Raw genomic sequence first — 24,610 nt, forward strand, 5'->3', positions numbered from 1 at the left:
AAACGGGCAAATCTGTGTTCTAACCTACGGGCTGAACAGAACTCTGATCTAGGCCCAGTCTCACTTGTCTCCAGTATCTGATGCAGCTCCCTGGCGCGGCACGCCGAGCCGGACTTGCGGTAGATGCCCTCGGTGTCCAGGCCGTTCATCTCCACGTACACCAGGAGCATCTCCAGCACCTGGGGTACCGGCTGGGCGGGGCTGGAGAGCACGCTCACGTCCACCCCGAAGTGAAGGGAGCCGGACGTGCTGCTGTCCTGATGCACCCCGCACACAGAGACACACAGCGTGGGACGTAAAGATAAATGTGGTCCATGTTCAAGGATAGAATGCACATAGACTGAATGAGTGCATACACATATGTACACTTAGGAAGAAGATTCTTTCTTTTTCATTGTTATGTCCTAGGTTAGGAATCGGATACCTTCTTTGAACCAATGAAGGTTTTCCCCTTCTGATATTATCGGGCAATGCATGCCGCGCCCCATAAAACGCTAATCGCTATTTTCAGCCCTTGTCGAGAGTGACCTCGCACAATACTCTTTAATACAAAACAGTTTATACATTTTAGTTTCTCTTCCAAAGTTACCCTCCATTCTGTTCCATTTGTGCAAACCGGTTAACATTTCCTGTCCTATTACCCAATACAAACTCATTACGAAGACTTGGAAAGATGGATCAACAGGCTGATATTTACTTAAAATCAAGTAGTACATGTCTAGGGCATTGCAAACAAGTCCTGAGTCTTTTGTAACTTCATATCTTTTGGAAACTCCAAAACCCGGAGAATATAAGAAAAATGCAAATGCATCAAAAAGGTGACTAGATAGAAGCAGCTTCTGCAATATTCAATACCATCTACATACCTTCCTTGCACAGCGTGTCAAGCAGTCTGTGATGATTTTGGCCAGGCATTTCTTGTGGCATATTAATTTGCAAGCTGAAACAAAAACATGACGTTACATCTATTGAGCAGACTTTTGTCCAGTGCAACATTATAATTTTTTTAATTATTTATTTAATGTCTGCGTAACAATAGAGCGCAAGGCTTCCTGGAGACCTGTGTGGTGCATTTCATATACAATCGCACATTCAAATGCTCACATACAATAACGGTACTAAAAACACACCACAAATTTGGCATGAGTCGTTACTCGTTACTATGGGGATAACACGCCCTCCACTTTCCTAAAACTTAAGACCCAAAACGTATTTTATTCCATCTCGTAGTGTTTAATTCCAGCTGTAACAGTGGGTTCACTGGCCCCTTTAAATACAAGGTCTCCAATCTACAGCTCCTTACCACTACACATGTAGGCCTTCTCCATCCCCCAGATGTAGGAACCACACAGGTCACATGACTGCATGATGTTGACCTGGTAGGTGCTGAACATGTGATCCAGAGGGTTCTCCATCTTTAGGGAGAAGGGGTATACGTCAGGGTCGTTAACAGGGCTGAGATCCTGGAACACCATTCCTAATAATAAGGGGATCACATCAGAAACTTACACATTTTTCCTTTTTTCTCCTCTTTTTGGTTTTCTTGTTGGCAAGGAAGACAAACAAAATTGTACAATTAGGTAATCTTTTCTATTCAAAATGTGAATAATATTGAAGTGAGGAACCTATCATGTTTCTAAACATATATACATCCCCTGTGTAATAATAATTATCGATGATTATAAATAGAATAATTTGTAGGGAATCATATGATTTCAAAATATATCGTTATATTGTTCAGGGCTAACAATCAATAACCAGCCCCTGACACCTGTCTGTCACCTACCTTGACCGGTTCGGCCTCCTCCTGTTTGACCAGACCCCTGATGAAGCCGTCCAGCATGGACTGGAACAGGTTGACCACCAGCGTCACCTCCGACAACCGGTGGGGGCTGGCCAGTCGGTTCACCTTGTTGTGGTAACCTTTCAGCAGGTCTATGTAGCTGACCTGGGGCTTCTGTTCAAAATGAGCCAAATATTGGATTTATTACCAAGTACATTTTATGATTGTTTATTGATTTCTTTAAAACGGAACCAGACACGATAATCCAGCTGTTTCCAGTTACCACAGAACCTACAAATATATTCGACTTCAACGACAATTAAACCTTTGGTGTTTGGTTCCTCCGAAAAGCAAGTAAAAAATGGTCTTGACATAACCCCTTAGACGAGCACATTGAGAGACGTAGCGGTTAGCTAGAGCTACATTGTCCGCGTCCAGTGAGCTAACTCACCGGGTAAGCGTACATGCACTTTATAATGACTCTGAACTCCGAGGTGGCCGAGAGGAAGATGCTCTCTGTAGCGGACAGATCTTTTATCCTTGCGTTCAGCTCCATCACCTACACATCCAAACAAGAAAGTTAGACTATACAGCTAAAAATATAACATTCAGTTAATGACATGGGCCGGACTTCCAAATCAAACATCGTTTGTTGACTCCTTTTGTATCTTGCATTCCTTTCCTAAGAAAACTGCCTTCATATTATATATTCCATTTAATACTTTGGAATGTTCGACATGTTTGCATGAAAAACTCACATTAATGAGTTGATTAATATAATGAATATAATGCAGATTAGTATATGCTACACGACAACCTCCTAACTGCATGTTCACACCAAAAGCTATAAAGCGTTTTGAGCAATAAACGCCCGTTCACTTTCTATTAGACATGCGCGATAAAGCGATAGCAACGATAAAGCGCTTTGTTTTGCTAATAAAAATTATTAGCTATCTAGTTTATTTTTGGAGTATTCCTGTGTAGTATATACTAATATATATATATATAGTATACCATACAATTAACAATTATTCACCTCAGCCTCACCTCTTTTGCGAATAATGGTTAATTATAGTGAGTTATAAACAAATATTCAAACCACTCAATGCTGTTGTCCAACGGATATTTTTTTATGGTTTGTGAATTAAACAACCTCCAACCCGCCCTCACCTGACTGCCCAGGAATTCGTCCAGGTGCCGCAGCTCTTTGCTGTTGGCCACATCTCGGTCCAGGGCGGCTTTCAGCTGCTTGCCGCGTGTGGCCCGGCTGATCAGGATGCTGGGGTTGCTGACTCTGAAGCTGTCCTGGCCGGGCCTGGGTTGCGGCTGTTTGGAGGAGGCGGCCAGTGCGGCTGGAGATTCTAACGACATTAATGGAAAAAGACTAATCGTTGGGTCTTGTAGCATTAAAAGCAAACAATAAGTAACCACTGTATTTGCTCTTTTGTTCTCCAGTTTCCTATTCACTAATATTACCCATTCTACCAGTTAAGTAATTCAGGAGTGTTTGCATTTGTAGCTTGTGTCACAGGGCTGGACCAGGTGTTTTTTTTAAACCACTAGTAGAAGTGGAGAGCATAGAAGATACCAACATTGCAAAATGTTGGGACTGTGGAACTGTTGAGGGACACATTGGCCTTTGTGCTAGATCAGCCTACCTTCTTTGTGGGCCTCGATCATTAGGGGAGCCTTCTTCCTCAAGATCTTGCTGAGAAACCAAGGCCTGGATGAAAAAAAAGAAAATACAGACTTCTCACACAAATTCCGCTCACAACTTCCTTATACACGATCGATACCGGTTGATACCGGCAAATGAACAGCAAGTAAGAACAGACCTTTCGGGGGTGGTCGGGTTTGAGCGGCTCAATCGGAGGGAACTCTCGTGGGTGCTTTTAGGAGGCAGGCTGTACCGGCTCCCGTCGGGTTCTGCTGATGACTGAACAAGGTAGAGAGAATTCAGGCTCCGGTCAAAGACATGCCTCCAAGGACCATCTCTCTGTGACAATAGTTTGATTCTGCTTGCAGTCACCAAAAGCCCAACGCCAAGCAGCATCGCGGCCCTCCAGCCCGGCCCCCCCATCTTCAGGGGGTACCCAACGTGTGTCGTACCCCGAAGCATCCCATAGTTCCCCAACCACCACAGGACCACATTGAAAGAAGCAAAGAGTCCAGCGAACGGCATAGATCTTGTACACTCTGGGTCTGCCGTTTGTTGTTATCATGCAAAGCTATTCTCTTCCCACAAAACTTTTTGCGAAACAAAGTAAAGAGAGTGATTACTGCTATGTTTATCATTACGATTTGCTGTCTTTAGAAACAACTCCCCAGTGTTAGTCTGAGTAAACTTGAAAATGGACAATTCGCTTTCCAATATTACATGTTTCACCTTAGTGATAAAAAATATCTGCATTGTGAAGGAGAATACGGCTAATGGCTACACGTACGTTAAAAATAAAAGAAATGGTTTACACCAGTTGTGACATCAAATACCTCAGAGGGTGTGGCGGCTTCTGTTTGAGTCAAATCCTCTAGAGAACTGGGGCCCTGACGCTGTACAGTTTGCAGGCATAACATGCATTCAATATAAACACAAAGAGCCAGAGACGAGCTGCGGCAAAGAGAAACGGCAATGTGTCTGGCGTTCATTCTTAGGCCAAAGCTCCGCTTTCTACCCCTTTCTTTCGGGGTTCCCAAGAAGCTCAGGGGGCTAAAGGGCGGACGGCAGGGCGTTGCATGCAAGGCCTGCGTGCAGAACGGGGCGCCGATGGGCGGGTCTGGGCGAGGGTACCTTGCCCTTGGCTCTGCTTCCCCAGACGTCACCACTACTAACCGAGCTCTTCATCCTAGGGCTGGTGGGGCTGATGGGAGGCAAGGGGTAGTGCCAGTACTCGCTCTCCCGGGAGCGCCGCAAGTTAAACATCACCCCGCTGCGCGCGTAGGCTAGGCGCCGCTTTCGCGTGGGCTTTTTGTTTTTCCGCACATTGCCCTGATTAGGACCGGGAGAGCGTGTGAGGTCAGAGAAACACTCACGCTAAACAAATCCCTCCCTCCCCCCAGCTCCCCCAGAAATATGAGGAATCCAAAAAGTTAGGAAATCTAAAGGGGAAATCTTGTAGGGTGATGTCCCAGGATCTTACCTTGTCACACTGACAGAAGGTAAGCCTTTGGTACAGACCCAATGAGGTATGACACAGAATACACAATTCCTTTTAAATCAAATCCAAACATCAAACCGCCATTAACACAATGTTAGAACCCCAAATCATATGAAATATACAAATGTTAAAAGCTCAGGTTAATATAGAATCAACAGAGAATCCCCTTAAAAAGGTGCTGTAGGTGAGATTTAAGAGCCATAAGTTGAACGTAACGCAATGTTAGAAATGGCATTGGCTCTCCATCTTGAATGGGGAATACATCTTGTCTGTCAATCAGAGGTTTGAAATGCAACACTTCTCAACGGCGGAGAAACGTAGAGAGGGAGCAGAGGACAATTGTTTTGTGGTTCAGTTTGAACAACTTTTTCCAAATAACTTGTGCTCTTTCGTCCTCTCTCTTTACCATTCTCGACTCTCACCTACAGCAGCTTTATGATGACGGGACTAAAAGGGACATAACCGACAGTAATTCAACTGTAAAATTGTCACGAACAAGTTTAATTGACAACCTCCATCCCTGGAAACATCGTTAAACATGTGCGGTGATTTGATGAAGTGTTAGGGAATGAGGGGTGTTAGTGTGAGGGGAAACGATGAGGCTACCTCCTGGGAAGAAGGCGAGCTATCAGAGCCGGACGAGTGTTTGAGTTTTGACAACTCATCCACAGACATGGACTTCCCCCTGGCCCTGGATGGCAGGGTCAAAGCACAGTCACGATTGGGATGAATCAGGAGTATGAATACAGGAATGCTGAGCATGATAAGAGATTTTACAAACATCGGCCTGATCTTAAAGCCAAAAACTCGAGTCTCATGCATTCCGATTTATAGCGATTTGGACAGCAGCCAAACAAACACATGAGAAACACGACTTATTTGAACCACAATGTAATCTGACCAAAGTGGACCTACTGGTAAGCTACTTTGGCCTTGGGAGTCAGTCTCTCTGGGCTGGACTCATCCGTCTTGTCGCCCTCGCTCCGCCTCTCCTTCCACTCTTTGCCCTTCACCTGGATGCTGTCCATGTTGGTGTAGCGCTGCAGGGAGATGGAGGAGGGGGAGGGGTCCAAGGTGTAGGGCCCTTGTCGGGGGTCCAGGGGGACGGAGAAGGGTCTGGTGAGGGCTGGAGGGGACGCCCGGCCCTCCTCTCTCCCCGTGCCTCCGGTCCTGTCACTAGGAGGAAGCCGGGGGGATTAAAGATGGCCCCGCCGATGATGCGGAGCAGGGGTCTCGATTTAATCCAAAGAGACTCACAATTAATTCAGATAGAGGTCATTAAAGGTTGTATCAGCTAGCTGCCCGCTCCATAAGCAGGCCGTCAAAACGTCTCTGTAGGCAGCCTATGCCCCGAGATAGTACACAAAAACTAATGGTGCTACAAACCACTCAAAAACCAAAATAAATAGTATTCCAACCAATCACCGACAAGGGGTGGGTGTTGTGGGGTTTTGCGCTGCGTTCATGATAGTTTTTACCGGATGCACGAAACATGGAATGGAGGGGCGAGCTGGCTGGTTTGTTTGGGATCTCGCTTTAAATACCAACAGAGGTGACGTCACCCAACATCGCTGATGCAACCTTTAAGGAGCAGATAGGGGTCTTTTTGATGATCCTTTCTAGGTCGTACGTGAGATGTAAACAACCATTGTGAAAAGCACTCACGATAGTTGTGTACACTACATCAACTCGTCAAATGCTCATGCGTCTACTTTTTTATTTACTTTTTTGTTTAACATGATTGAGAAAGATGTAACTGGTGCACCACGGTCACTGCGTGAATCTCTGCCCAGAGATTCTGCCAGTCATGGATGTGGACGTGGACAACAGAAACATGTACGTCCGAGCACATATCATGCACGGATCTGTTGAGATCTGCTCCTACATGCTAACAGGCTGAGACGGTTGTGAGCGGGCAGGGCCTTTTATTTAGAGACATTTAAATAAAAGAATTGTGTGGCAGGGGGGTGAGGCATCCGGCTAAGGGATTCCTCACAAGTAGGAAGTGAACATTGGAGATCCAACCAAGAAAAAAATGGGGATATTTTTTAATCCCCATGCATCCCCAGTGTGAACAGGGCCACGGTCTCATGTTTACCCGTCTCCCAGTCGCTCTGGGCTCCTGCAGGGGCTGCTATCCACCACATCCTGTCTGCGCAGCGCTCTCCTCTCCAGACTGGCAAAAAGGACACATCCGCAGTTTGCAGTTAGGAACATTAATGGAACTCACCCGTGACTACACCCATGTTATTATCATTAACCACACTAAACTGTAACATGTGTATCTGCGCCAATTTTTGCTCGATGGCTACTGCTGCAGTTATATCGTAAAATTCATCTTCTAAAGCTTATTTAATAATAATTAAATGAGCTTTACAAATAATTAAATTAACTTTAATAATAATTAAAATAGCTAATAATAATAATAATAATGATAATAATTACTGGTTTAGTACAAACAGTGGAAAAACAGAGGTCAATTCTCACAGCTGAGGATAACAACAACAAGCCTTGGTTCCTCCAAGACCTCAGGGGTCGAGGTGGGAGCCCTCAGAGTGTCATACCTCTGTCGTCCAGGACCGCTTTTGGAAATCTCTTCCCTGCTTCCCTCATCCTGACTCTCGGACTTCTGTAGGGAAGTGCGCCACGCTGTTTGGATGATTATAGCCGCCCGACCTTGGTTGTTTTCATAAAACTCACGCCAGCAGCGCTGAAAAACAGAAAGGCTCCGGGTGAACTCAAGCCTATTGATAAGCTCCCACTCGTGGTTTACTACTATTAACCGTTCACAGCCCGCCCAAACAGCCAGCAACCTGCTGTCTACAAAATGGACGGAGTATGACTATCGAACCATTGTCAGTGCTTTTTATATTCATGTTGACAACTCCAGCGACAGCAGGACCAAACAACTCAGTTTTATTCCGCAGAGTTTACGATCGACTCAGCTTGTGGCAGGACCCGCCCACTGCAAGGGGCACACACTGGATTTACTTATGTCCAAAGGTCTTAATATTTCTATGACAGTGGTCACTCAAAATATTCTGTGTTTAATTTGAGCAAAAACACCACTACTCTACACTACTATTTATGGACACATTCTCTGGATTGCCTGCGCTCACTTTGACCTCGGTCAGTGATCTTGTGGATAGTATCCACTCTAAAATAAATAAATATTATTGCTGCAATTGCACCCATGATGGTTAACACAATCTCAGGGGGAAAAAAATGCCCCATTCCGGAATTCCACAGCTGTTTAACTCTAAAAGCTGAACGCTGATGGAGAAAAACAAAATTCCTGGTACACAATGACCTTTATAAGGAAATACCTCTACAATTTGGAATTGAAAAAAGTAAGACTATTTTTTCCGACCTTGAATTTTTTTTTCAGGATTTCTGTACCACTTTCTGTTACCACTTTCTGTTAAAAGGCTGACTAACCCTCTAATGTAAGTAACTCCAAAATTGTCTTCATCCAGAAGAATCTTTAATAACTTCTTGCATCATTAATAACACATTCATAATAATAAAAATTGCTTCAGAACCAACATTAGTTCCGCCAATTTGTGTTTATTGGAACGCAAAGAAAATGTTAACGGCCCAAATTGGTTGCGGTTAATGAACTTAGCAATAACCCTTTGGTATGGACGTGAGCCAATAGAGAGGCAACAATAAGCAATGCGAGTGTTCTTCAGAAGCCACTCTGCCACTGACTGAATGCGGCTCTCTCGGCCTGTATACCTGTATGAGCAGGGCTGCGTCTTTCTTGTTCAGGAAGTGCATCCTTATAAGGCAGCATCGGAACCAGCGCTGCAGGATGACGACGGAGCGCATCACTTCCTTGTTGAGGGTCTCTTGGAGTCGCTGTCTTTGGCTCTCCTTCAGAAAGACCTGGTGGGAGAAAGGAATACATGAGACGGTATTTATCCCCTTCGCCAATGGCTGATATAAAGGATCCCTTGGTAACAGAAAAACACTACACATAATCCCCTGTTCAGAACATTAAGCTGCTGTAGGTAAGATTTGAGAGCTGTAGAGAGAGTACTATGTTCCTTTTCATAGCAAGATTTTGAAAAGGAACAACCCTTCCAATTTTGCTCCCTCCTTACGTTTCTCCGTCATTGAGAAGTGATGATTTCACACACTGGGATTGACAGGCAAGGTGGGTTCAGCTAATCATTCAGGGAGGAGATGCCCTGATTGGTCAGAACTGATCTTTGTGAGTGAGCTATAATCACAATAGTTTCGTACAAAGGCAGTGGTGCCTTCACACAGAGCTGATATTCTCGCAGCACTTCACTGATGAATGGCTGAAGGATGTCTTCACAAAAGAAACCTTAATTACATTAAAGCCAAGCTATTAAGTCATATTAATCACAATAAATGATTGCTACCTTGGTTTTTCCCATCTGGTAGGTACTCTGGTCGACGCCCATATTCTGGAAGAGCTTTGTGATATCTTCTGATGTTGCCGCAGCCCCCTTCGGCATCAATACCCAGAACTTCTTCACAAATTCCTTTGCCATCATTGAAAATGATAAATGTGACAGTTGTTATCAAGGTCATTTTTGGTCATTTGTATATATTTCGAAATGCGTTATTTTCAATGTTTGCATTGTTAAAGGACAATTCCGGTATTTTGAACATTGAGCCCCCTTTCTGGTTTGTTTAGGATGAAATAGAGTGGGTGACACCGAAATTTGAACTATTAGTCCTTTCTCGGGTATTTGGCTCATTTTGAATCGCTCCTGCCTGCTTCACAATGGTTGTCTGTGTGCATACACAAACCTGTCAACCCAGCAACCCTAAACGTTCGTTTTAAAAAATTTGCAAGTAACCGAGTGGTTAGTGGCATTCGTGAAGTTTAAAAAAAAAAATATCGGCGCAATATATGGTTTCTGTCGTGTTTTATTGCACATTTATCGCCAGTTGATTTCAGTTGGAAGACTCATTACTGCACGATGATATTACTCCGCCGAACCGGAAAGGTGGGCTGTTTACGTTGGTTTGAAGTCTTGTACCGTGAGCACCTCGGATTAGGGAAAATCACATAGAAAATCACTGAAAATGGATTATGAAAGGTGGCTTCTGGAGGACGCACTCGATTTCGACGGCAGAGGATATCGTTTTGAACCAGAATTCACCCAAGAGGAGCTACGTGAGATGGAGGCTAGGGCTACGGAGGCGCCTGAAGCTCCGGCTGAAGCGGTCCCCCCAGGATCACGGGCGGGTGGTGTGCCTGTGGGAAGTGCAGGCAGATGCCGACGGAAGTCGAAAGTAGGTGCTGCACGGAGTGGGACCTTGTGCGGAAGTTTATATGCGGTTGTGAGGTATCTGAAAAAATAGTTCAATTTAGCAACTAACACGGGTGTAAAACATATATTGCGCCGATATATTTTTTTTAAACTTCACGAATGCCACTAACCACTCGGTTACTTGCACATTTTTGAAAACGAACGTTTAGGGTTGCTGGGTTGACAGGTTTGTGTATGCACACAGACAACCATTGTGAAGCAGGCAGGAGCGATTCAAAATGAGCCAAATACCCGAGAAAGGACTAATAGTTCAAATTTCGGTGTCACACACTCTATTTCATCCTAAACAAACCAGAAAGGGGGCTCAATGTTCAAAATACCGGAATTGTCCTTTAACGCTACTTAAAAGCGAGATGTAATGATATTTGTGAACCAAACCTCGAAGGTGTACTTTGCTCCAAAGCCGGCCTTCTGGATGCGGACCATCTCCAGCATGCCAGAGTACTTGATCTGGTGAAGCACCAGCGCCTCGTCGAAGTACATCTCCCTCTGCAAGTAGCATGTTGCACACGCACCATCACATTAGGACCAGTTCCCCAAAATGAACTACTCACCGACTCCCCAAAACTCTACGTTAGCAGATGCAGAGACCTAGAAACAAGTGAGGTCGGATCTACCTTTTCAGCATTGGAGCGGATACAGCGGATGAAGAAGGGCTCGGCTTTCCCGATGCTCTCCAACAGGTTGCAGAGCGACGCCTATCAATACAAGCACATGCTTTCAAATCTGCCTTTTTTCTTGTATTGCCTTAAGTGTAACATTTCTACAAGAAGCTGCAAAATTAGTAAGTAGCAAGAAACATTTTATTATTCAGAATTATTTTCAGAGAAATACTAATGGGCTACAATAAAATATAATACAGTAAGACAGCAAAAAGAGGTTGTTGTAAAAAAGGTTCCAATCCAACTGCTGTAATTTCCAACAGAAACACAATCGCATTTAAGATACAGACACCTTGGTCCGTTCATGCTACTTTAACTGCCTCTACAGGAACACAGCACCCAATTTGAAGGCGTAAAACACAATGTTTTCAGTAGCCAATAACTTCAATCACACCAAATAATTTATCAAGTAATCAAATTATAGCAACCTCAGAAATTAGGGTTAAAATAGCCAGTTGGTTTATAGAGAAAATATCTAGATTAGAGGAATATCCATGAATGAGGATGAGATCAAGGTAAAATAAACTAATTTCTATACATGTTGTATAAATTAGGCATTACACTTAGGCATATTCAAACTCAAAAGGGAGAACAGTTAAACATAATTTATGTTTGGCCTACAACTTGAATATGAATTACACCATCATACTACTATTTAGTCTAACCTTTTAGCAAAACAATAGTATTCTTTTGACACATTTTAAATGAGGTCCTTACCCTAGTCTTCAATAGCTCCTAGGTCATGGAGTATGTGATTTTGGGTTAGAGTGTATGTTGTTGAGAGTCCTTACTGTTGTGTGTGATCAGCTACAGACATGAGCAGTACGGTCCCACCCGGATTTCAGCTTGTTAAATGAGTAATTACGGCCACACCATATCAACTTATGTTCATAATCATTGTGGAAGGAAAGGTTTATTTAATTCTTTGACTGCACAAATGTTAATGTTTTACCTTAGTCTCTGAGAATAGGAACTTTATATGGTAACCTGTACATGTTTACTAGGGGACCTTGAATCTTCCATGAATCGAAACTTTGTTGGAAACACAGTTAGGCAATGTCGTCTTTAAGTTTTGAGTTCTGCAGCTAGGGAGAACTCAATCAAAAAATCGACAAAGTACATAATTTGATGTGGCTTTGAAGTAGCGTGGGAACATGAGAGTTGCGTCCCAATGGCTGATGATAATCAGACTGACGCGAGTCAAGCAGAAGGCATGTGCACCGATGAGTTAATGTATTTAAGTTTCTTCTACTGAAATAGCTGCAAGTAACAAAACGTTGACTTGCTAACTTTCCATTAGACTTTAAGAGCATGTTCAACATTGTTGTAACTTTATACCGTTGTAACTCTATACCATTACCATACACATTACAGTGTCATTACAGGGAGAATTTGATTCTACTTGTGGTGGCAGAGTGTGAATGAGAAGTTGTTAATGAGCTTTTGAGAGAGTGAGAGTGAGTAATCAGCATCAAGCTTTCTATACGCCATCATCAAAGGGACTTAGATTGATCAAATTAACCAGATGGACGATTTCCTAATAGTGGTTTTGTATTTACTATTACAGATGTTAAATCTATGGCTTTAATCTTGCGGGAAAAAAGCCCCCTCCCCTTGTCATCCGAAAAGTGATGTACTGCATACTTGACAATAAAACCCTTTGGACTGAGTTTAAAGTTGGACGGTACACACCTGAAACTGAGCACTAATACTGGGGGGCTTCTTTCTCTGGTGGGGGTGGAGGACCAGCTGGGATGTGCGCCCGTTCACGGTGAGAGCCACGATGTGTTTGAGGGAGTGGGAGTCCATGAGTTTCTATTGGAAAAACACACACACAAAACACACAAGTTAACTTGAACCACCAGCTCTGATGGCGTGAAATCCCGGATAGGTGGCGGTTTAACGATAAGAAGAAGGGTGAAAAGAGTGGAACTGAAAATAGATAATGCCATGGGTGCGGAGCATCCTGAGCCTAGAAAGAATTGAGGAAAACACTGACCTTGGGGATAATCTGCTTCTGCCGACCACTTCGGTTTCTTCTACAGGGAAAATAGAACAAAAACACACATTGTCCCAATGCTTATAACCGGCTCTGGAGTCGGTGAACGTGTATGCCGGTAAACCGAGCATACACTCGAGGACATGCTGAAGCAGGGCTGTGTTGTGGGCCTTACTTTCTCTGCTCGTAGTTGTCAAAGATGTCTTCAAACACTTCGAGGGGCTGCTCGTCAGAGTGGTCGAAGGAGAAGTCCAGGGTCATGTTGGGGCTGGCAATGAAGGTACAGCTTAATCGTAAACGTATCTAACTTACTTTAGATTGATATATTTATGGTCATTGAATGTTTTCTAATCCCCCCCCCCCATGCAAGACAATGAGTACTCAGATTATATTCGGCTTAATGTTTGGGTTTTCTGGTGATCGTATTTGGTACCAAAGGATCAGAGGGAGGAGACCAGTGTGCGGTACTTCTATCGTGTGCGGTGCGAGAGAACGCGGTCCCGTGGTTTCTACCTTGACAGCCTTTTGTACATTTGGCTGTTTTTCCTGATCTCCCGCAAGGACTTCTTTTGGGTGCGTCGGGGGCCATCTGCAAGGACGACAAATCACAACCCAAGTCACAGACCCCACGCACACGCCGACTCCAAAACACTTACGTCTAGTAGCATTTATACCAAGGTAACATTGAACACTTGATTCTGATGGGTCAATAGCATTCCAAGGGTGTGCGTTCTTTCCAATCACGGCTCTCCTCAACATTTTAACCGTTTTTTATCAATGAAATCAAAATTCCTCATCGACAACCGCCAATTAAAACAATTGACCGGCTGTTTCCTTGACAACACAAAAATAATATATTCTACAAAAAAAAATGAGTGGTATGTAGTAATATGACATGACTGATGATAATCAGCGCTGAAAATCCTTTGCAGTCTATTCGTGTGTGTATCCATTTGTAGATCTCAAAACACTTCATCCTGAAAGCCTCCCAGCAGAATCTCCCAGGCACCCTGGGGACCCGAGGGCCGCGTTGGCCTACCGGTCTGGGCCCCCCGGCGGGCCAGGGCCCTGAAGGCGGCCGTGATGCGGATGGTGGCGCGGAGGACGCCCCAGCGGAACAGCGCCGCCGGGCTGGAGCACACCAGCTGGCGCAGGAAGGCGCGCTCGCTGCCCCGCAGCAGCAGCACCACGTCGGGGCGCATGTGGTCCGTGTTCTTCACCCGGAAGTCCTGTTGGAGGCACGGCGCAGGGAGGGGGGGGGGGGGTCAGTACCCCGAGCTTCAGGGCTGAATCCAAATCCAGGCCCAGGTTGGATGTTAAATCCAGGTTGGATGTTAAATCCAGGCCCAGGTTGGATGTTAAATCCAGGCCCAGGTTGGATGTTAAATCAAGGCCCAGGTTGGATGTTAAATCAAGGCCCAGGTTGGATGTTAAATCCAGCCCCAGGTTGTATATCAAGCGCCCCAGGAGTTCCAAGTACAAGTAGAACGCTCTTGTGCGGTAAAGAGTGTCCGGATAGTATGAAACTAACCCACGGGAAAGCACCACCTCCATATACAAGATGTAAGATTCTGAGTGGCTGAAATTGGTGGCCATGTAGATAAACATAAACAAAGCTTAAAGAGATTTCTCCAACGTCACCACCAACGATGTGGTTTGTGCTATCTTGTCTGAAATACCGCTTGATATAAGCTCATATGAATAGAGACGGAATGCAATTTGAGACACCAGTTTTTTTTTGACAATGGATGATATTAGGAAGTACCTTGATCTGATATTTGACTCTGCCAGCAAAGTGCTGGATCACAAAGGCGGGCTCCATCACTGCGGTGCCCACAAAGAGAGGGTTGTCCTTGTGATGCTGCTTGAGTTTGTCCAACAGAGTACCATCTGTGGCCTGAGGGAGGCTGGGGATACCAGAGGGAAGAGTAAAAGGTCAGAATGGAAGCTCCGACACAGGATATGAGCATCCAACCCTTTTTATCACAACCACAGCGAAAGTGCATGTGCCTGTCTTGGAACACACTCAATGGGTCCCGGGGAATTATACTGGCTCAAGTGTGAAATGCCCTTTGATTGGGCGAGCGTTAACATGAATCCCTGAATCCGATAGTGGCATCGGATATTGGTTTGATGCCAGGTTGAAATCAGTATCAGAGAATCTTGTTAATACAGGGTAAATAACTGTAGTAACCGCTGCGTTTTCTGCAGCGGATTCACCATTTAGGCTTCTGGAAGCAAAACAAGGTTAAGTTATCTCTATAGTGTAAATTGAAATATAGATAGAATGAATAACAGGACTGTAAAATTGTATTAATACTAATGGTAGAGGAGTCATGCAAATAGTGTAAATAGCAAATACAAAGTTTGGCTTTGTTTCTTTCAGTTAAATTATCTGACAAGATTTGCCGCCATCAAATTTCTTTTAAATCCAGTGAGATCCCCAACGCATCACAAGAACTGCACTGGGATGAACCCGGACACATGCGTGAGGAGACCTACTTGCTCTCCTCATCCAACAGGTGAAAGAATCCTGTCGGCTTTTTGCTGAACATGTTGATGACGCCCTCGTTGTCACCGTAGGCTATGGTGGACCAGCTGATGCCCTCGGACAGGTACTCCTCCTGGAGCGTACACACACACACACACACACACACACACACACACACACACACACACACACACACACACACACACACACACACACACACACACACACACACACACACACACACACACACACACACACACACAACTCCAATGTAACGAATTTGGTGCAGACAAATATGTTTTGTTTTTGTATCAATTTGTGTATTTTATTGAATTTTCTTTGATGTGAAGCTACGATGAGCAGAAAATGTACGTCTATTCACGTTTATGCCCGCCATTTCATTGTGGTGATGTTGTAGAGGATGCAAACATATACAAAACACATCACACACACACAGCTACAGACGAAGCATTGGAGTAAAAAACAAAAGCTGGTCTTTGCAGTGCTGGTGTATCCACTTGCCTGCTGACGGTTGAACACATACTGGCTGAAGTAATGGTGGAGCTTCTCGTTGGTGTAGTTGATGCAGAACTGCTCAAAGCTGTTGGTCTGGAAGTTCTCGAATCCAAAGATGTCGAGGATCCCGATAGACAGACACTGAAGAGAGTGGAGCAATATGTACCGTGTGTTATCACAAGCCCTATGCCAGGCTAAATAAAAGTTGACCATGTGGTTTTGCTTATTTGTGTGAGAATGTGTGTGTTTTTGACTAGACAAAAGGGTGAGAAGATGTAGATTTTCCAATAGACTTTAACCTGACGACACAATTATTGATCAAGAAGGGTATTAAGATTAACAATAACCCCCTAATCTCACTAGCTTTCCACCAGCTATTCCATCAATGAACCCAATAAAAAAGCATTAAATTGCAAAAATCTTAGTAACCACTTAAATGTTAATGAAAGCCCTAACTCTTAGAAGTCCTTGTGCCAGGGTTATTCACAGAGATGCACCGTGCGTCGACCGAGGTCAGAGTTCAGGACTCACAGACACAGACTCCTCCATGTCCCGCCGGTTGAGCAGCGTGTGGTTGATGTGCAGGACGATCCAGTCGAACAGAGCGCTGTACAGGGACTTTGCCATCGAGTCTCGTGCTGTGGTGGCCTACAGGCAAGCACACAGACGCCGTTAACCACTCCTTCAACACTCTCCCGTCTATGGTTTCAATTCAGAGCGTTTCGAAGCTGCCCCACGCATAGGCACATAGACGTGTTCATGTTTTCTAACCTCTTTTAGCATGTAGGGTAAAACCAGCGTGTCGTTGGACACCACGGCTCTCCTCTGTGTCAACGCGTTCACCAGCAGCTCCTGTTTAACCTGTAAATAATTTGACAGGTTATTAATTTCCAGATAACTCAACGAGGTTGGGTTATCGGGAAATTAATAACCTGTAGTAGTAGTTGCTCATAGTTGGATGACATAGTTGGATAACAGAGCAGGTGTATGGCATGTTTGTGTCAGCGGTATGCTAGGTGTTAGCTGTTACCTTGAGCAGGTCAGACAGCGTGGACAAGACATCGTCTGGACCCACTTTGATCACCTCTCCCTCCTCTGATACAGTGTACGTCACATTACCAAGGTACAGGATGGCTGACAGGATGGAAAAGATCCTGCAACACGCGCACACGCACACACACACACACACACACACACACACACACACACACACACACACACACACACACACACACACACACACACCATGTCCTTTCACAGTATGGATACAGTTGCATAGCATTGGCAAGTTTCAGCATAGAACCCAACCGTTAAGTTGAAACAGAGAATACCCATACATGTGTCCGCCCTGAGGCAGGGACTACTCAGAAACGGACATACTTGTTGCAATTTCTCTAGAGTTGACATACAAGGCCTGACCTTTGACTGTCACCGAATTAGAGGGCAAACAACCTTGGCAATGTTTGTAGTGAAATTGACGGAAAAACATTTAAATCACATGTTTTCTTTATGCCGTTCCAGATGTGATCATACCCTCCTTTCTAAAAAAAAAAGGAGTCTTTATGAAAAGATAAGCTACTGCAGAACCACAACTACAAAGTCACATGAGATAGTCATGGGAAAAACGTAACGTTCCCATGAAACCTCCTTTGTCTGGCCCATGTTAGTTGGTATTTCTAAAAGCCTTCCTGGGAATGCAGAGAGAAGTCACGGACATTCCGCCAAGCACTTTAACAGAGGGCCAACAGAAAGTGTTTTTAAATAAATAAAGCCATTCGTACAGTTTTTTTGTGGACGCCAGGAAGCCAACCATCTCCATGGCCTGGTGGAGCCTCTTGTATTCGTGTCTGAGCTTCTCTTCGTCTTCTATACTGAGGTCTTCCTGTGGAGTCGAATATCAGCAGAATGCATCAAGTCATTTCTGTCCTAAAAAGTGTGTATTTGTGTACAGTAATAATGACCTTGTAACAATTCTCGCTATGATGCAGACTTACTTGATACAAGATAAACATATATCTTGGCATCTCTTCTCTTAGTTCTCCTGAACTACTCCTGAACAATTCTCGCTATGATGCGGATGTACTTAATACAAAATAAACATATCTTGGCATTTCTTCTCTTAATTAGCAATATATGAATGCTAGCTAAGTAGCATTCATATAATGTCCTGTATGTGTGCGGTGGATTGATTAGGCTAACTTCTGTGTGTGTGTGTGTGTGTGTGTGTGTGTGTGTGTGTGTGTGTGTGTGTGTGTGTGTGTGTGTGTGTGTGTGTGTGTGTGTGTGTGTGTGTGTGTGTGTGTGTGTGTTTAAAAGTAGCTCAATAGAGTGGGAAAAAACGCCCAATCTGGCAACACTGCCTGAACATCCTCCAAAAGTAGCCCAACATGGCGGGAAAAAACGCCCAATCTGGCAACACTGCTGAACGTCATCACGCTCCAGCGTCAACGTTAATCAATGAGACCAATTGAAAATGAAGCCGGTGTGAAACTAAAACTGTGATTCTGAATAAAGTTTAAATGATATAAGTGTGTAGATTTGTTAAATGGTTTGAACGAAGGTAAACGGTTGAAATTGGACGGATGTCTTAAGAAATTAAGTGTTAGAATGTGACCAACTATAAAATAACATGGTTTGAAACTAAAACTGTGATTCTGAAGAAATTTTAAATGATATCGAAATTCCTTTTAGATAATATTGGAGATACAAGTGTGTAGATTTCTTAAATGGTTTGAACAAAGATAAACGGTTGAAAATTGATTCAGTTACGACGTACCAGACTGTACCATTGAATAGAATATCTTAAAAAGTATAAAATATAAAAAAAAATCTGAAAAGAAGCGCGCGATTCCAAGCTATTCTGAATGTTTTAAAATTTTAATGGAGTCTCTTTCGAAAAATGTAGGAAGGAGATAGGTCCCAAAGTTTGTAGAGAATTAGAAAAGAAAAAAAGAAAAAACATATAAAGAAAAATAGTTGAGCGCTTCATGCAGCACTCACCTAATGATTGATTCTCCTGATAATCTCACAACCTGGATAACGTAAATATAGGTTCCTTGGGTCAGAATGTACAAATCATGCACTTTCTTTTCATCCTGCATTGCTCAGAAGCACCTAGGATCATTTCCTCTACTTCTGAGAAAACTGAGGAAATGAAACTTTGGTATGAGGAAAGAACTGAACCGGCAGGAAAACCCCACACACAGCTATGACGCATAAGTGACACAACAAATCAATGTTGGATCACTTCAAGTGTATCACGGGGCATTAGGAGTTCCTCATTTCCGTTCAAGACTTCCTGTAGTGAAACCCAAACACACAGTAAATTCACCCTGATCTATGACGCGTTTCCACCGAGCAGTGCGGTGCGGTCAGGTGTCGCTCGGATACGGCTCCACTTTCCACCGCTAAGCGGTTCAACTTTTGGTCATACCGCACCCAACTGCCCGCTCGGCTGAAACGCGCCATAAGAGATGTATTGCTTATGGAATCAATTGGCTGCATTTACATCGGGTCAGAAATCAGCCATCGACATCTTAAAAGGAACATGACAGAAGGCTTAGGCTCAGTGAAGGTACCTGCTGGAGGTAGTTGTATTCCTGTGGCTGCAACAGAGTGAACTCTTTCCGCTCTTCTTTGGACGCTCCGATGAGCAGATAGTAGAACACATGGTAGTTCCTGATGGTTCGAAGGCCACACACAAACAAGCAGGCAAATTAGCACACCTTTGCGTAATGGAAATACATGTGTCGATTCTAACCGTACAGTTACATTTGCACTAATTTGCATTCTCATCCGCAGTGTAAGGTCAATGGGGCTGGATTACATTAGCCAGACCATAATACTCTAGGAAGCTCTACGAGACCTTATAGTCTCGTTGTAGATTAAAGAAACAAAACAGGATAAAACACTTTGACTTGTTATAAAACATCCAAGATCGATTTACCATTCCCCCAGGAATATATATTTTCAGATTTGTGTAGTATTGTACTTTATCAATAATTAGAATAAGTTACTTGCCGTCATGTCAGTATAATGCGGCAGTGTGCTATATTTAACAACGTAACCAAGAATGACTTGTGCTACCCCTCTCTCGTTATCAGGAGTCAAAATTCTGTAAATGTACATTTATAAATTGCATAAAATAATAAAATGCATTATAACGATATGTATAACAGGCTTTATTATTGATTGTGAAAGCTATACGTTGGCCAACATATAAGATGGCACACGGGTGATCTCGATCATGGAACTAGAGCTGGTGATCCAGCTGGACTGGCAACCCTAACGCCGTCGTGGAAAAGTAAATCCTAATTATAATATACAATTATATAAGCCTTGTTCATATAATTACCAGTCAATTGAAAAGGTATTTGTATACATTCTCCTTGAACCTAGATTATTAAAGGTCCCATGACATGCCACCAGGTGTGAAGTTGTTTAGCTGTTACAAGCCGTTTTGAAAATCGGCCTCTTCTGACATCACTAGTGGGCGTGCTCACCTAGATGTGGGACGGATGTCCACCTAGATGTCCACTTGTGATGGGGCAGATTTTCAAAACGGCTTATAAGGCTAATCACTTAGGTGAGGTCACTCCCTCACCTTTGTTTCCTTTGTATTTACTGCCCACAATGTGAAGGTTCGCTATGAGAATCATGTACACCGAATGTCTCATTGAATGTATGCTTGGTAGTTTTGCTTCCTGCATCTTCCCATGATCATACTCTAAATTTAAATTCAATGCTTTGCTGTCCGAAGTGTCCTAAAAATATATTATTCTTCGTAAGTGCCCCATGCTTTAGGAGAAAAGGGAAGTCTGAATTGATGGGGCTTCTGGCCAGAAATAAACATGTGTCCTCTTTTTCAATTACTGATTACTCACCATGGAAACATTGTAAACAGTGTAAACGAGTTAAGCAGCAGTGGCAAAGCAAAATACTGCACATTATTGTAAAATAGTATTTTTAACATTGAGATTCATTCGACACGCTAAATGGATGTGACGTGTGACTAGGCCAACCCAAAGCCCATCCATCCGTCTATGTTGACGTGTACAAGGTCAACAAGTCATCTCTGGGCTCGTACCGCTCGCTCGTGTCTCTGCACACCAGACGACTCTTCTCCAGCAGGTACTTCTCGATGATGGCCCTACCATGGCAACGAGGGGGGAGGGAGAGAATTAGGAATTGGTTACACAACGGATATGACTAAGAATGACCGAACTAATGAACACAAGAAATTAAAATAAAAGGATGACGAAAAAGCAACCACTTCAAAAGACGTTTTAAATATATTCAGTTCTCTTCTTGTTTTATTGTGCTTTTATTGAGTAAATTTTAACATTTTCCTTAGCATCATGGTTTGGAAACATATCTTTAAAAAATAAGAATTCCCTCAACAAGATTGTAAAATGGTCCGGCAAGTTGATTGGTGAGCCACAGCCGAACATGGAAGCCCTGTACACCAAACAGTTACAGAGGTTATCGAAATCCGTTCAAAATGATAGCACCCACCCTTTAAACAGTGCATTTCAGCTGCTTCCCTCCAGACAGAGGCTCAAAGTTCCCAAAAGCAGAACAAACCGCTACAGGAACAGTTTTGTTCCTGCAGTATACGAATAAATTGTTGCAGCGCCACTAGTGGTGCATAACTTTGTTGCACTTTCTGATGTACTGAGCACCTGAGATTTTTGTCTGCGTGTCTGTCTTGTCTTCTGTATTTTTGTTGTGTCCTTGTTTTTATACTGTGTATGCTAAGTGTTTGAACGCCCTTTTCTTGCCCTGAAAACCAAATTTACCCACGGGTATGAATAAAGCAACCTTGACCTCGATACAGGGTAGTGACAACGCTCAGATGCCCAGAAGAGATCAACATCACCATGGAGACAGTGAGGTAAATAAATAAAGTACAGAAGACACACGGCCACGCCTCACCCTCGGATCACCCCACTCTCCAGGTAGTTGAGCTGGACGAATTTCCCGAAGCGACTGGAGTTGTTGTTCTGTGCTGTCGTAGCATTCCCGAAAGCCTTAAAAAAAAAAAATAGCATAAATAATGGATAAATGTGAGCTTTAATATGTTCTCACACATCGCTAAACATAAAAAGAGGGAGAGCACTTTCAATATCATCATCATTAAGCGGTTGATTATCCGAGTCCAACCTTTGCCATTAATGCCATTATTTCAGTGTCTTGCTTTGATGCACATTCTTATCTCCAACACATTCTCCAGCTCTTAGGGGGAAGGCTTTTGAATGGCTCATACGTGTACGTTGAGATGTTGCTTTCTCACTGTAGTAACAGCACATCTATCCCTCCTGGCCCCCTTTAACATCAATAAAATAAAAGCAGGCCTCGAAAAGAGAGATGTTTGAGAAACGGGACTCGGAAAAGCGACAGAATGGTCAGATTGTATATGGTCGCATACTTTTTAAACAATGTGTTCAATTGTGTCATAGAAAACTGCTAAAGGATTGTGGAAATTATTTTCCCACACTTTGAAATCAAAATGTGTCAATCATTCATTTCCTGTGACTCACTGACGAACATGTCACCTACTGGACACGGCAGACGTGGCTAATGATCAACCAACCATTTACTGTGACTCTTTTATTGTTTGGTTGCTCTCAAATACCGAATACTCCGGCTTCATAGTGGAGACCTTGTGTTGGGCCAGTAGGCTTGCCCTTGAACATTGTTGTTAAATGTCAAGCATTCTTCCATGTGTGTTTTGTTGCATCCACTGTTACAGTCGAATGCCTGAGGGGCATTTTAGAAGAGCCGTGTTGCATCCATTTGACAACACAAACAATACAAAATAAACTCTGCAATAAGCACCAAGCACTGAGCTTGTTAACAAAGTATCTTCTTTTTATCGCGTTGTACTTTTCAGCCCTCAGTGGCCTCAGCCCGATTGGGCGATAAACTGACTTTCAAAAAAACAAAACAATCCATTCCAGTAGAACCGCATTCACCAGGGAATATGTTAATGCAAGTGGTTGGGAAAGGAGGGAAAAGCAGATCTCAACAACAGTGTGGTCTCTCTGCCAGGTACAGGTGTCCCCATGCAGCCTCTTTACGAGTTGAAGGCAAATACTGAATGGGACATCAGGCTAAGGATTGTACTTGGATGTCATATCAGCTGCATCAACTCCTTCCAAAATCATTACCGTCTACGAAAAAAGGACACAGACATTCTTTTTCAAACCTGAGCCTACGTCAGCGTCGAGGGTGGATGGAAAAGACGTAGAGGGAGGAGGAGGAGGAGGAGAAGATGTGCTATGTAACGATAAGGACTCTTCTTGTCCTGACAGGAGAGGGCTGCTTCTACACAGGTGCAGGTTTCTGGAATGTTCCATCCCACAGCGCACCTCGGTAAACAGTGAACTCAATGTTCGGAATACGTCATAGCAGTGTTTTTCCTGCAGAATGGCCTGGATCAAGGGGTTGTTTACACCGCTGTGCACAGGGAACCGAGAGGACGGGAAGGGCGAGAGGGACAGTGAAAGAGAGACATTCGTTTTGGAGGAGAAAATGAAAAGAGAAAAGTGTGTTCCGATGGAAGAAGTTAAGGCCTTAATGCACACAGCGGCATGCACAAGAGACCCAAGAGACACGAGTATGAAAGAGAGAAGAGAGCTTGGGTTTTATAGACGCAGCGTTCCCAGATCACCTGGCTGGTCCTGTCGTGACATGTAGACGTTCCTTCTACCTGGTTTTCCCACAACGCCAACGCCCAAAACATTCCCCACACACTGAAGCACAAGACTCTGCGTCAAAATCGTCACTAATGGACACGTTACTTATCAGTTCTCGAGTTTAACGCCCCCCCCCCCCCCCCCCCCCAACCCCAATAAAAACGAAACTATTATAAACTTGTGTGAGATGGGGTCAGCCTAGTTTTGAACTCTTGTTCTGGTTTCGTCATGCCACACATATTGTTATAATATAACAACAATCCCGCCACAAAAAGCACGTCAAATATCAGATAATAACAAACACGCACAGTTGCCCCACACATAAAATCAAATGTACTGTGCCTACATCATGAAGGAGAAGACTGAGCCCTTGTTATAATAGCCCGCTTGTGGAATAGATGATTTGAAAAGCATTCTTAAAATATGAAGGTCACGTGTTAAAGCCAAGCTACCCCCAAAGAAGGAACTGTTTCTTCTTATTGCCAACCGTTTCTTCTTTCTCTTGCTAGACCTGCCCTATCCTTATCACACAGCTGGCTGAGTATTATCCTTGGTCAACCACCTTTACCCCCACACTTGTTTTTTTAGCGAGACATCTGAGTCATTATCATCAGTAAAACTATGTCCTCTTCATTCCTCTTAACCAATGACGATAAGCCCCCCCCCTTCGCCATTCAAAACAAGGTACAATATGGATACCTAGGAAAATGATCCATTCGTTATTTCCTAGAAACCTGTTGGGCCTGTTCAGAGACAAAATCTGAAGCGGAGCCTCTATACATGGCGGGATGGGTGTGTGTGACGGGAAACAAAGTGGGTCAAACTTCATTGTATGTAAGCTTAGCCACTCATAGAGCCGCCATGCTGTTCAGGTTTCAGGAAACGTCTAGCATGTAATGCAATGTTAACAAATAATTAGCATTGGTGTTTGAACTACTACCGATATGGTAAGGTATTTCATTGAGACCACGAGTGAAGCCTGAGCATGACTCTTG

The 24,610-nt window shown here is 43.7% G+C and overlaps 1 protein-coding gene across 2 annotated transcripts in view; it reads right to left on the reverse strand.

The window, feature by feature from the left end:
• myo9b (myosin IXb) overlaps positions 1-24,610 on the reverse strand; it is a 30,855-nt gene that overhangs the window by 3,413 nt on the left and 2,832 nt on the right. For both annotated transcript variants that reach the window (XM_060058555.1, XM_060058556.1), the window contains exons 3-34: positions 21,853-21,947; positions 21,005-21,067; positions 19,497-19,596; positions 17,700-17,800; positions 16,949-17,072; positions 16,690-16,779; positions 16,450-16,566; positions 15,925-16,059; positions 15,414-15,535; positions 14,677-14,818; positions 13,951-14,140; positions 13,425-13,500; positions 13,087-13,179; positions 12,912-12,951; positions 12,605-12,727; positions 10,868-10,948; positions 10,629-10,739; positions 9,330-9,452; positions 8,677-8,826; positions 7,503-7,648; positions 7,037-7,114; positions 5,854-6,114; positions 5,545-5,629; positions 3,619-3,719; positions 3,442-3,506; positions 2,954-3,144; positions 2,235-2,342; positions 1,787-1,957; positions 1,510-1,542; positions 1,304-1,415; positions 867-940; positions 65-257 (exon numbers count right to left, since the gene is read on the reverse strand). In XM_060058555.1, coding sequence (XP_059914538.1) covers positions 65-257; positions 867-940; positions 1,304-1,415; positions 1,510-1,542; positions 1,787-1,957; positions 2,235-2,342; positions 2,954-3,144; positions 3,442-3,506; positions 3,619-3,719; positions 5,545-5,629; positions 5,854-6,114; positions 7,037-7,114; positions 7,503-7,648; positions 8,677-8,826; positions 9,330-9,452; positions 10,629-10,739; positions 10,868-10,948; positions 12,605-12,727; positions 12,912-12,951; positions 13,087-13,179; positions 13,425-13,500; positions 13,951-14,140; positions 14,677-14,818; positions 15,414-15,535; positions 15,925-16,059; positions 16,450-16,566; positions 16,690-16,779; positions 16,949-17,072; positions 17,700-17,800; positions 19,497-19,596; positions 21,005-21,067; positions 21,853-21,947 — 3,694 coding nt within the window. The remainder of the gene's footprint in view (positions 1-64; positions 258-866; positions 941-1,303; positions 1,416-1,509; positions 1,543-1,786; positions 1,958-2,234; positions 2,343-2,953; positions 3,145-3,441; positions 3,507-3,618; positions 3,720-5,544; positions 5,630-5,853; positions 6,115-7,036; positions 7,115-7,502; positions 7,649-8,676; positions 8,827-9,329; positions 9,453-10,628; positions 10,740-10,867; positions 10,949-12,604; positions 12,728-12,911; positions 12,952-13,086; positions 13,180-13,424; positions 13,501-13,950; positions 14,141-14,676; positions 14,819-15,413; positions 15,536-15,924; positions 16,060-16,449; positions 16,567-16,689; positions 16,780-16,948; positions 17,073-17,699; positions 17,801-19,496; positions 19,597-21,004; positions 21,068-21,852; positions 21,948-24,610) is intronic.

This window comes from Gadus macrocephalus, chromosome 8 (genome assembly GCF_031168955.1).
Source record: "Gadus macrocephalus chromosome 8, ASM3116895v1".
Taxonomy (NCBI): Eukaryota; Metazoa; Chordata; class Actinopteri; order Gadiformes; family Gadidae; genus Gadus; species Gadus macrocephalus.